The sequence below is a fragment of the Mus caroli genome, unplaced genomic scaffold, assembly GCF_978045245.1.
Source record: "Mus caroli unplaced genomic scaffold, Mus_caroli_1 scaffold_9, whole genome shotgun sequence".
NCBI lineage: Eukaryota > Metazoa > Chordata > Mammalia > Rodentia > Muridae > Mus > Mus caroli.
Genome location: NW_028227264.1, coordinates 62425394 through 62439428, shown reverse-complemented (window position 1 = coordinate 62439428; position 14035 = coordinate 62425394). Strand labels below are relative to the sequence as shown.

The following is a 14035-nucleotide window of genomic DNA, read 5'->3' as shown; positions in this document are numbered from 1 at the left end:
TTGTGCCCCCAGTGTGGGATACAAAGATGTTGCAAGCCAGGCAGGCAAACAATTCAATAATCAATCAAGTGGTTGTGCTTCTTTTGTTTGCTATTGTCAGAATTCTATTTTCTTTTTTTTTCCTCCATTTTTTTAATTAGGTATTTACCTCATTTACATTTCAAATGCTATCCCAAAAGTTCCCTATACCCTCCCCCCCACACACTCCCATACCCACCCACTCCCACTTCTTGGCCCTGGTGTTTCCCCTGTACTGGGGCATATAAAGTTTGCAAGACCAAGGGGCCTCTCTTTCCAAAGATGGCCAACTAGGCCATCTTCTGCTACGTATGCAGCTAGAGACATGAGCTCTGGGGGTACTGGTTAGTTCTCTGAAGGGGTACTGGTTAGTTCATATTGTTGTTCCACCTGGGGGTACTGGTTAGTTCATTATTGTTGTTCCACCTATAGGGTTGAAGACCCCTTCAGATCCTTGGGTACTTTCTCTAGCTCCTCCATTGGGGGCCCTGTGTTCCATCCAATAGCTGACTGTGAGCATCCACTTCTGTGTTTGCCAGGCACTGGCTTAGCCTCACAAGAGACAGCTATATCAGGATCCCTTCAGAAAAATCTTGCTGGCGTATGCAATAGTGTCTGCATTTGGTGGCTGATAGAATACATCATTACTTTTGCATCTATGAACTGTGATGCCTTGACTTATTAACAAGTGAGACTTCTAACCCACCTTCAGTGAAATCAAATGTGTCTGATTCCTCACGAGATAGTAGAAGTTGGATATGCTTGGGTGTCCTGATTTTTTAATGAAGTAAACCTGTGAAGTTTTTAAAAAACATGCTTTATCTATTGGGGGTTCCAACAGATAAGTAACACTCAAGTAAATAGTGGGAGGCCGGGGAAAAGGATAAAGAAAGGTAGCATTTTTTAAAAAATGTGTAAAATAAGTAATGGAGAAAAAAAATGTATGACAGTAAAGTTGGTGCGTTTGATTCTGAGGATTTTAAAAATGACTGTCCATTTTCCTTATCCCCTGAGGTAGGGCTCACACACTTGGGCTTTAGTTATATCATACCACAGAACCATGAATCCACCAAGTGAAGTTCAGCAAATTGATTCACTTGAGAATTCATGCAGCACTATAGAGTTATTTCTTATTTCAAGGATGAAAATCAAGTGCAAACGATACACCTGTGGAAGAGTTCTGCAGATATTCAGTAAGGAGAGAGCTGATGATAATTATCATTGTAAAAATTTACAATTCATTGAGAAGAAAACCCTCTATAAAAAAAATGGCAGAGGAGGAAAGACTATGGTAAAAGAAGAATACATCTACTTAAGTGGTCTCAGAAAGTTAATAAGAACTCCTGCTGGAGAACGCAGCTAAGGTTTGCTGGGAGAAATAACACCCACACAATTATTGAACTCAGGTGACATAAGATTAGAAGAATGACAGGGAGTACAGAAGGGGCGGAGCTCAAGGTGCTATGAGCATCCTATCAATATGCTGAACATGATGAGCTTGTGATTTGTGTGTGGAAGGAGGAGGGGCCAATTTGCTGAGAAGAACGTAAGGATCTATCCTTTTATCAGAGGTGGGTGAGTATGTCTAAACTGAGGAGGAACTAAAGAGATAAAGGACATTAAGAATAAAAATGTGTGATCAAGTAACAGAGAATGTAAGACACCATGGCAAGAACTTCAAGTCTGCTCCTCATAAAATGGGTAAGAAAGCCACAGAGCAAGAAGAAGGTGAAACAAACAAACAAAAATGGCTATATCATGTGCTAGAATATTCCATTTTCATGACTGACAATGTATAGTGGCCATTATACTTTTAGACACTCCTTAGAAAGGTATGGCATGTCTTACAGGATCAATCATTTTCTGACATAAAGCTAAGGCAGGTCTATCACTGATGAAAAACCTAATGGTTATGAAATGGATAAGGATGGACGAGCAAAAAGAGAGGTTCTTGGGACATTTTACTAAAAATAAAGCCAGTTCTAGAACAAGAAATGATCATTAAATATTTCAAAGACAGTCTAAGAGCAGGGCTTTGCTTTTGTGGGAAAAGGAACATATGTAAGGCACTTAGAATAAACTCTTAAACGTTAAAAGCATAAAAAAGATGAAGAGATTACTCATTTTACAGTTTCTTTTTTTTTTCTTTCTGAGACACAGTGTCATGTATTCCAGGTTAGTTTTCAACTCATTTGTAACAGAGGGTAATCTTGTACTTTTGATCACCCTGCCTCTATATCCTGAGTGCTGATTTGACAGGTATGTACCACTATGCCCAGTTTATGAGTTAGGGATCAATACCACAGCTACAAGCATGCCAGGAAAGTGTATTCAATGAACAGAGCTACATGCCAAAACCTCAACTACATACTCAAACTCTATACCCAAAGAATAGACTCCACTACGGTAAATGAGTTCATTTTGGTTGTGTGGAAAGAGTATTTGGATAATGACAATTACAGCAACTAAGAATAATAGCCTTTAAGATCACAGGTCTCCAAAGATGGTTCTTCATTCATGCCTTCACATATATGTGTGCTCCTTCTCTGAATGGTCCTGCCTAGTCCTTCATTTAGAGTGAATTTTGTGGCTGTGTTCAACCTGTATAATGAAGAAACTATGTTTTTTCACTTTGGATCTCAACTCCTAGGCAATGGCATGATTGCTGGCTTTCTGTCACCATCACAAGTGAAGGCCATGTAGAAGGAGCCCAGAAGATATACACATTCCCAGTGGCTCCTACTCATGGTGAATCATGGAAGAGGAAACTGAAACAAATGTGTGTTGACCCATGGAATCCCCAAAGCTCAGCTGTTCTCTACAAACAGAAAATAACTCTGAGAAAGCATTATCTACCCTGATGTGAAGTAGCTTACCAAGGATGGTCAAGACAATCCAAGCGTGATTATAAGATAAAATACAGAACACCCAGGAATATTTGAATTTCAAGCAAATACAATTCTTTTTTTTAACAAAAAATGAAAGTATGTCTCATTCCACATTTGGAAGACAATTATATGAAGACCTATTTGTTTCTAAACAAGAATTCAAACGTAACTGGGCATGTTGGACTTTGACTTGCTAAATCTTCTAATTTAACATGCAAGAAATTGCTTTTTCTTAAGTCTTTGAGGAAAATAATAACTGGAAATGCTGGGGAGGTTGGAATGTACATTAGAATTTTATGCACAGTATTGCTAGTGGCAAACTAGATGGAAGTATAAATATAACTTTTATTCTCCTGTCATAATCATTATCTCAGGGGCTTATTGTCTCCATTTACTAACCTAGGCCTAGTCCTTGAAGTTTTTTGCATTCGTACAATCTTATCTAGGCCTAGAATGTTTTCGGCCTCTGAGACTTGCTGCCGAACAAGCTCACCACTTGGACCTCTTTCTGAACTCTGGCTGGCTGATCAACACAAATGTTCTAACTTAAAACTTCTTTCCATGATGACTGATTCAAACTGGTTTCTTTCAGCTTCTGACTGAATTTCTCTGCTTGGCCTCATACCACCACCTTTAGCAAAATGTTCTAATCTTTTGGCTCATTCTGCCTTCACCTGTGTCTAGCTTGGTCTGTCTCTGGAACCCATCTCTGTACAACTGTCCTGGAAAAACTGCTTTCTCTCCTGTTCTTGGTGCTGTTCTCTCCTAAGTAGCCTCTCTTTTCTCTCTTTTCTAAGTGAGAGTTGGGCATATTCCTTCTGCCAAATCTTTCTCTGACCCATCACTTTGTCTGCTATACAACTAGTTATCACTTTCAAAAATGGGTGCTTCCTTCTACAAGCTAACTTTACCTTCACTGGCTGGGATTAAAGGTTTATACTAGGGGCACTTCTGTAATCTAGCCAGAGTAGCCATATTGCTGGATTAAAATCCCTCTACAGGGAAGAGATAGGAACAAGAAATACTGTGGTTGATATAGAAATAGCTCTTCCAAACTGTAGGAAGAGCAGAAGAGGCAGGAATTTTGAAGGAGGGCTGGGCAGTGGTAAAGTGCTTGCTGAGCTTGCAAAAAGCTCCGGCTTCATACCTCGTACCTCAGAACAAGATAACCTAGTACGGTGGTGTATACCTGTAACCTTTGACCACTTGAGAGGTCAAAAGTATGAGGCCAGGTTGGGATATAGAAGACTGTGTATCAAAAAGGGGAGAAGAAATCCCAAAGGAATTCTGAGGGTCCATGCTTCTGGGTAAATATCTAAGTCCTGACTTAATGCCCCTAGTTTATTAGTGCCTACCCACACAGTATGATGTTCTCATCTGTGCCCCAAAGAGGCTGCACTAGTACACATCTTTAACTCTTACATCTTATAGTTCTAAGTGCAGACAGGGAAAAGAATTCACATGAAGGCCCTCAAGCTAAGAAAGCATGAATGTCACAGAATTTAAATTTCACAGCCACCCTATCCAGGAATCCTTTTAATTCTGTATCCAAATCTACTTCTGAATTTAAATACGGCCCAGCCATTTCTCTAATTCTTCCCATTTAACTATGATAATATATAGCATTAAAGGCTTCTGGTTAAAAGCTTTTTTCCCTGCTTTTATGAGTTAATGGTGGCCATATTGTAGGTGTTCATAAGGAAAAAAGTCTGGTTATTAACCGTGGAAAGGATAAGAAAACAAAGGCCTAGTCTGGGGGATGAAGGTAGAAATTAACTTGTGTCCTAACACAGGGCTTCTTAATTTCTTAGTAATATCCTAAGTAAACTTCTAATACTAGTGACTAACTACCAAAAGAAAATGTCTCAACAGAAACTAATTTTTGAAGCAGCCACAAACCATAAAGAGGAAAAACTAGAAACTAGATGTTCTCTGAACTAGGATGAGACATTCAGTCTGTACTTGTCTTAGATAACTATGATGTTCTAAAACATCATGAACAAAGCAACTTGGGGAGGAAAGGGTTTATTTGGTTCACACTTCATCACATTCCATCATGGAAAGAAGTCAGGACAGGAACTGAACCAGCGTAGGAACCTGGAGGCCTGAGCTGATACAGAGGCCCGGGAGGAATGCTGCTTACTGGCTTGCTTATCATGGCTTTCTCAGCCTGCTTTCTGTAGAACCTAGGACCACCAGCTCAAGGGACCCCTTCCCCACTGATCACTAATCAAGAAAATGCCCTATAGTTTTGTCTGTTTACAGCCTAAATTTCCACCCTCTTAGATGTCTCTGACTCTGTGAAGCTGACTTAAAAATCAGGCAGCACAGTGCTGTCATAAAGTCAACTTAACCAACATCACTAAATGTTCAGTGTGCTGGACAGTCATGTATATGTGTTTTATTTTGTGTAGAAATGGATGTATATATGTGTGTGTGTGTTCACAAGTGTGTGTGTGTGCGTGTGTGTGTGTGTGTGTGTGTGTGTGTGCTGGATATGTATGTGAGGACAGAGGACAACTTCAGTTGTCATTAATGATGACCCATATCCCTTTCACTTATGACAGGGCCTTTTACCTGTGAGGAGTTCACCAAGCAGTCTAGACTGGCTGGACCAGAAATTCACTACTTGGATTACAAGCCGACACACACACACACACACACACCACACTCCTGGCTGTTTCCCAAGAGGTTGCTGTGGAATGAAATTGGTTCCTCTTGCTTACAAGGCAAGCACTTGACCAACCAAGCCACCTCTCCAGGCCAGCACTGTGCATTTGCTTGATATCCACATTATGCATCACATTTCATAAAAGATTCAGAGATGAAATCCATGCCTCAGAACTCACACCTTATGAGGAGAGAGCCGAGATTCCCCTGCAATTCTGCATGATGCTAAGACAAATGCTCCTTTCCCTATCCTCTGATTGCCACAAAACATTTGAGGCATACGAATGTGGAAAGTAGAAGCTTGCTTTTCTGGTTTTCTGCTTGTTAAATTTTAAACGACCAGAAACAATACACGTTATGACAATGTATGAGAGCCTCCTTTGCCTCTTATTCCTGTCCAGTGGCTCTCTTTCCTCTCACCTGTCGGCGGAGGTCTCTTGTCTTCTTGCTCATGTTGACAATGGCAGTATTCAGGGTATTACTCCTTTCTGTTTTTCCAGTCTGCAAGAAAGCAAAACACTGACATAAGCAACACTACCAAATTACTCTTTATCACTTAGCAATTTGCTTTAGAAATTTCCTGAAAATAACAGCTTTAAAATTCAAGAATAGTTTTCAAAACTGCTATGACAGTGTGTATGATTCATGAACACTTCACTGAAACACCACGGAGAACGGCGATTAGAGTGCACATTATTTTCTTCTTTAAGCGTCTGTAATATTTCTGATACAGGATTTGGTCATATTCAATATGGCAGTAGGCAGAGCATTGTCTCCAAAAATCTCTGATCTTCATTTTTAACAAGTCAACTCCTTTAACCGCTAAGCATGCAATTAGCTTAAAAGCATTAGATGCCCAATTTGTCAACTTCCGTGGGAGTTTCTGAAGTCATTTTCTTGGTGTATTGTGTAAGTTATGCAGAGCCATATTGGAGTTTTGCTAAACACTAAATAAAATATGCAGTGCAAATTCATACAATTTGCAAAAGTTGACCACAATTTTAGCTGACAATCTTCCAAGAACAAATTGTTTTAAGTGAGAACTCAATGCTGCTTTTGGCTCTTTAAGATAATTGGTGTGATACCTTTTCATTCTGCAAGCAGAACTGCTCTCTCTGTTACATCCTCTAACCTAAGGCTTGAGCTTCTCAACACACAGAGAGTCACCTTGGTTGACATTTTCTATATAATATTGTTGTGGGAGACAACTGGGTTAAATCTAATCACGCTTTTCTTGTGATACCTCCTAGAAAAGAGATTGGGGAAAAATCATTGTGTTTCACCTCTAGGAAAATTCCTGCTGCTTTTAAATTAATAATCTGCAAAGGACTCTGAGAGGAGACCTTGAAAAATCAGCAGCTGGCCACTGAGCTGCCAGAATGGACTTCATGAAGAGACACTGAATCACAACACAGACAGGCAGAACATTGAACACTCTCTCCCTAGACTGAACTCCCAGAAAAATCCTATGCCTTCAAATAAGACAGTGTCTCAACAACAACAGAAATCTAGGTCATCTGTTGCACTCTATCCTGGTTCTCTTGGTCTCCTGCCACCACCTCAAACACTACTCTCCACAGCCCCACATTCCCAAGGCTTTCTGCCTCCCTCACCAAGTGCTTACACAGCCATGCCTGTTAAAATCCTTGCCATCCTGCAAAAGATTCACAAAAGAGTTCAGAGACAAAGTTTGGAGCTGAGACAAAAGGATGGACCATCTAGAGACTGCCATATCCAGGGATACATCCCATAATCAGCTGCCAAACGCAGACACCATTGCATACACTAGCAAGATTTTGCTAAAAGGACCCTGATATAGCTGTCTCTTGTGAGACTATGCCGGGGCCTAGCAAACACAGAAGTGGATGCTTCACAGTCAGGTATTGGATGGATCACAGGGCTCCCAATGGAGGAGCTAGAGAAAGTATCTAAGGAACTAAAGGGATCTACAACCCTATAGGTGGAACAACAATATGAACTAACCAGTACCCCCTGGAGCTCTCGTCTCTAGCTGCATATGAATCAAAAGATGGCCTAGCCGACCATCAGTGGAAAGAGAGGCCCATTGGTCGTGCAAACTTTATATGCCTCAGTACAGGGCAACACCAGGGCCAAGAAGTGGGAGTGGGTGGGTAGGGGAGTGGGGGGTAGGGTATGAGGGACTCTTGGGATAGCAATGGAAATGTAAATGAGGAAAATACCTTAAAAAAAATTAAAAAAAAAAAGTTCACTCAATGCCAGACACACTCCTTGAAGCAATTGCTCTTGCCTCTTCTCGTTCCCCTGACATTTCTCCACATTCTCATGCCCTCCCCAGGCTTCCTCAGAACACTAACAGCAATTACTTGCAAGGAAGTTATTGAACAGATGAGCCCGTAAATTAGCAACTTCATTCAAGGTACAACTGGTTTTAATTAGGGCTCTATAACAAGCCAGAGAAGTTAATGATGAACATAGAGTTTACCAATTCAGCCCAAACACACAACTGAATGACTCTCTTTGGCAGTCGCAGGTACCCACTGAACCACAGTTTACACATAGATTTCTGGTTAGCATCAGATGTGGAAAACTGGTCATCACTTGAGAGTATGCAGAGGCTAGCTATTCATGGACATATGTTTACTAGGTTCTCCTGAGGGATGTAGACAACGGTAGAGATTGTCTGCTGGCCTTGGCACGTACACCCATTTGCACACACATGCTCTCATAAACACACAAATGCACACATAAACACACATGAAAATCAGAGACTTTCCCTTTAAAAGAGTATATAATGTGCTTATGATGGGAACTGTCCATAGTAAAAGAAGTGAGAAGGGAAGAAAAGCATAGTAGGAGATATTGATATTGGGTCATTTAACTGAGAAAAAAAGAAAGTTCTCAATCCCAATGCAATGGTTGAGAATGTACTCAAATGAAATGTTTGATTACTTCAACAGCTGTAGACAAGCAGTTTTTATATTAGCCAGAGAGAATGGCAAACATTAATTGGGGGCTACATAAAGTAACAGCACAAACAGATCTACAATGAGTCTAAATACAGTTTCTAATTTTACCTAGAGAGCCTGGCCTTCATGCTTTAGTTTGGTACATTATTAGCTCTTGGTTCTCTTTCCCCATTTCATGAAGGCAGAGATCACCCCAAATGGGCTGGAGTTAGGACAAAGATTTCCCCATGCCCTCTCGTCCCCTGCCCTGGTATCAGGAATGATATGAGAGGCTCCTGTTGTGTTGGCTGTAAAAACTCACAAGCCTCTGTGCTGTGATTCATCAGAACAAGGAAGAGATGTCAGCCTCCCTAGACCTAGCAGCAGACAAGCACAGAGCTTTAATAAAGAATGACGGGAGGCGACAGCAGGACACGATTCAATAAGGACTTTAAAGATGATTCCCTAATTTCCACCCAGAGCTTAACCCTAGTTTAAAATATTTCATTGGGTCAAAGGCACTTTGTTCCCTGGGTGATAATAAATAGACCCCAATGCTATAGGAATTATTAAATTTTCTCTTTTACTCCTTCCTTTTATCTCCCATCCTCAATACCTTTCTTCTTTCTCACCCCCAGATTTTTATTGGGTTCTTGCTCTATTTATCGAGATTTATTTGGCTTCACTTGAGCCACTTTATACCTCTTTATTCCTTTTGCATGGCATAAAAATAAATAAAGCAAGGAGAAATGGCCCTGTCCTGTTTAAAAGCACCTCATTCCTTCTGTTTTCAAAGCCTTAACAAATCACCAAGCAATGAGCTAAAACTAAAGACAAGTTCTGTGTTCTGTGATGAGAGATGGCTAGGGCAGGATATTAAAACACAGCCATAGATAACAGCCAGGACCTGCCTATCACCCAGTACTCAGAAGGGAAGATGCCCCTTTAAAGAATCCTTGACAGGATCCATCATGAAGTCAGTACAGTCCCCACTAATGGCAAAGGGATGACTTTCAGAGAGCATCAGGAAGAGAGACACTGAGAAAACACGACACGGATCAAGCACTGTACAAAGAAAGCCACACATTCTCATCAGAAATAAACTTCCCATAAGAAAAGACTTTGAGGAAAACAGTCCCTGAGCATGATTTGATCCAATAAAATACCATTAGAATTGTTTTGTGCATATTGATGTCATCCTGGATATGATCTTGACTATGAATCTTTCCATCATTGTTCTATTTTGGTCAGTTTTCAGAGCAAGTTCCAGGACAGCCAAGCTTAGGCACTGAAGCAGTTGAAAAAAAGAAAGCTGGTAATAATGTAATAGAACAAGGGAGCCATGTTCCAGCACCAGCAAGCAGCAGAACTTGGCAGCTTTTGGCCATGTGGCTCTGGCTTTAGAGTGAATAATAGAAGGGACTACTGGGATAATTGGTGCTGGTTAGCTGGAGCTAAGAAATTAGTGGTAGTTGAGACCAGCATCACTGCCTTGAAATCTTCTGGAAAGTGTTTTCTGAGAGCTCAAAGAAGCTGTGTTCCAGAGATAGCCAAGGTTATACCTTGTGCTGCAGCTGTACTTAGTAATATGTAAGACTCACCTGGGTAGTACTGGTTTTGAAACATGAAGGGGTACTGGTTTTGAAGCTAAGGTTTGGCACTGTGAGAGACCATGGAAGACCATTGGTGAAGATGCAGCCTCAGTTGAAGTTGATGACCCGGGACTGAAGGGGTCATGCAAAGGAGTTGAGACCTGGCACCATGAAGTGAGCCTCTTGGTAAAGTCTAGTTGCAGCAGGAAGACCTCAGTGTATTAGAGATGCGAGTTCCATGGGATTATCACCGAGAACAGCAGCAGCAATGGGGTGGATCAACCTGAGCTTAGAGTGCTCAAGAGGGCAGAGCTAAGAGAAGTAACACCAGCCCTTTGGAGAAGCCCAGAAGAGCATATGTGGCTCCCAGACATTAAAAAATAAACTTGTAATATTGAAGTTGCCTTGGAAATCCCAAGATATTCAAGATGCCAGAGCCATGGGCTATCTGATGAGGAAAACTGCTAAGAGGGAGTGGAACCAGCCCAGGAGAAAGAAGTTTGTTGCAATCAACAAAGATAAAAAAGGAGTTGGAGATCTGAAGACTGCTTTGACATCAGACATGAAGATGCAGTTTGGAGTTTGCCAGCTGGCTTCCTGTCTTGCTTTGGGGATTACAGTTAAGTGATCCGGTGAATCTCAGAAGAGACTTTGAACTTTGTACTGTTAACACTGTTGAGACTGCTATAGTCTATGGGGACTTTTGAAGTTGGACTAAATGTATTTTTGCATTATGCTATGTTTAGGTGTGGCCCCCATAGACTCATATGTTTGGACAAGCCTATGGGGGCCAGAGAGTGAAATGTGATGGTTTGTATATGTTTGTCCCAAGGAGTGGCACTATTTAGAAGGTGCAACCCTGTTAGAGTAGGTGTGTCACTGTGGGTGTAGACTTTAAGACCCTCATGCTAGCTGCCTGGAAGTCAGTATTCTGCTAGCAGGTTCAATTAAGATGTATAACTCCCAGCTCTGCCTACACCATGCCTGTCTGGATGCTACTATGCTCCTGCCTAGACGACAACGGACTAAACTTCTGAACCTGTAAGCTAGCCCCAATTAAATGTTGTCCTTATAGGGAAAAAGTGTTCTATTTCACTAATCATTGTTATAATTTCCTTGGAGCTGTCTATACCTTTGGAAATAAGCATATGAATTTACTCTCTGATTTACCCTAAACTGAGTACCTGTTTTGCTATTGGGTCTCAGCCTCAGAGAACTTTCTAATATTACATTAGAAATAATAAATAAGTGGCTACATTGTTCAAATTAATAGCTACTTATCATATATAACCATTTAATTTAAGTATAAACTAAAATCACATAACATTAATTTTTTATTTCCTCAGTGTCTCTGTTTAACGTAGTAGTGTAGTAGTGTAGTAGTAGTGTGTGTGCGTGTATGTGTGTGTGAGGTACGTCTGTATGTATATGTGTGTGTATGTTTGTGTGTGTGTGTGTGTGTGTGTGTGTGTTTGGTGGCTAGTATACTGAGCACTATGAATGTGTAACATTTTTCTTACTGCAGAAAGATTTGCAGAATAGTGTTGTGTTAAATACTTGCTTCTTATTTCATGCAAGTAATTTTTAAATGGCAATCCAAGATACTGGAGAACAACCACAAGAGTAAACTAAACCGTTAATCCTCAAGCTACTTACCCTGTGGTAGAGAAAGCTGGGATTTAATTACATCTGCCTTTTGCTTTAAAACTCTTCCCTCTTTCCCATTGCTCATGGAATTCACAACAAATTCTTTTTTTTTTTTTTTTTTTTAGTTTTTCGAGACAGGGTTTCTCTGTATAGCCCTGGCTGTCCTGGAACTCACTTTGTAGACCAGGCTGGCCTCGAACTCAGAAATCTGCCTGCCTCTGCCTCCCGAGTGCTGGGATTAAAGGCGTGCGCCACCACGCCCGGCTCACAACAAATTCTTAATCTTGGTGTGGAAGGCCTTACAAGACTTAATCTTGGGTTTGCTTATTAACAACTGATAGAACACCTTGATGGGTCCTGTCTTCTAGACAGTGCATCTCAACTCAGGAACAAGCTCTGCTTGGGAGAAGCCACTTTGATTATCACCTCTTGCTTCCCTCAGTATGGACATCTTTCAAGTTATCTATCTCAATTACTGCAACTGAAGGAGAAGGATTGTGGGTCTCCTCAGCAATTATTAGTCATAGTTTTCTATACTTTCTTACCCTTCTTGGGATTGTTCAATAACATGTGCTTAATAAACAGATCTATGTAATCGATAAATTTTAATGACCTACTCTATAACAGACACCACATAAGGACCAACATCACCTTCAATACAACATCTGCTTCAGCTGAAGACATAAACAGAGACCAAGTATTTGATAGAAACATCTGAGACAATCTAAAGATTGATGGGATAGCACTCTCATTAGGCTGAGGGGAAGGATGGATTCCCAAAGAAGCAATAAAGCAGTATTGAAGGATATCTGAGACTCAGGCAAGTAAGGAGAAGAGCAAAGGACGTGGAGCGGGGAAGGACAGCTTAAGCAAAGGCCAGGATCTTAAGGAATATTTGACAACTAGCATAAAATGTGTGAAGCTTGACCTGTTGGCCTTTGCCACACTAAGAAATGAAATTGGTCCTACAGACAACTGAGAGTCATACAATTTAATCAAGTGAGTGAAACGGTCAGGCCATTATATCAAAGGGGCCCGAGTCTTCACAGTGGATTTGAAGGCATCAGAACACAGGCAGAATTAAAATTAGATGGCCATGGCCAAATCCTGTAAGAGGGATGAGATGTGTTGAAGTGAATTCAGTGATGCGCAGGATAAAGGAAAGTGATGAACTGGGGGCTCTGTTTGAGGAAACGAGGTAGGATAGGGACTGGCAGATGCTGGAAGGTGAAAGAAAGACAGTGATCCACGCTGCTGAGTAGTGACGAGTGACTGGGTGATGGGGCTATGAACCGGTATGCTCATTTCAGGAGGAGATCCTGGTGCACACAAGGATCCCCATTTCAATAAGGAGACTCAAGTAGCTGTTCGCTTGCATCCCTTGGAGCCACTTCTAATCTCCAAAGTTTCGAACTTGCACATGTGAGTGTTCAAAATTTTTTTGCAGAATAACAGAGAAAGAAAACAATTAGTTGTCAACAAGCCCCATTAATGCTGTTGTTCCTCAATGTCTAAACATAAAGGTTTGCTACCAAATGATCTTATACTCAATTATGATTTTCAAACTCTATTACATGACCATGTCCCCTCCCGCCAAAGAAAAAACCCTTGCAGAGTAGTCTGCTTGTTTTATTAAGCAACTTCTCATATAAGCAAATCACTGAGAATGCGCTGAAACTTGTGTAATATAAACTTGAAACAGCGAACATAAAAGGAGACATTTGAAACAACATGGTCACGAAAACAATGTTCTTGAAAACAATGAAGCCCTAAACACGAGAAATGGGGAATTAAACATCAGCTTCTCAAATTGATAATGAAAGGAACATGAACGTGTTAGTGCGGAGGTTCCCTGAGTAGAATTTAAAGATCAGGGAAATGTGTTTTGGTTGTTTTGTTATTTTTCTTTTCTTACTTTTTTTATGTATGTCTCTTTTTTTTTTTCTCAAGCTTTGAAATGAAACATTTCCCTTTTAGTGTGAAATCTTTATTTCATGGTGAAGATGAAATATGACACTCTTAAACTTAGTTCTTCTCTGTAGAAATAACTTTAAAAATATTTTATGCTTAACAAATAGCAGAGGGAACAGATTTTAGACCACATTTTTCAGGCATGAAAGATATACAAATAGACAGGCGTGCAAACTGAAACCTCCTCTCTAGAATCCCACTGTATCGCAGCATGTCAAGACAACGCCTTCAGTGGGCATGCTGAATAATCTTCCTGAAGCAAGCACTGTGATATGGAAATAAAAGTAAAACAAACCAAACATCCACTCTGACATTTGGAATA

The 14035-nt window shown here is 40.6% G+C and overlaps 1 protein-coding gene across 5 annotated transcripts in view; it reads right to left on the bottom strand.

The window, feature by feature from the left end:
- Ctnna3 (catenin alpha 3) overlaps positions 1-14035 on the bottom strand; it is a 1580538-nt gene that overhangs the window by 764624 nt on the left and 801879 nt on the right. For all 5 annotated transcript variants that reach the window (XM_021173456.3, XM_029482775.2, XM_029482772.2 and 2 more), the window contains one exon: positions 5997-6077. In XM_021173456.3, the coding sequence (XP_021029115.2) occupies positions 5997-6077 (81 nt within the window). The remainder of the gene's footprint in view (positions 1-5996; positions 6078-14035) is intronic.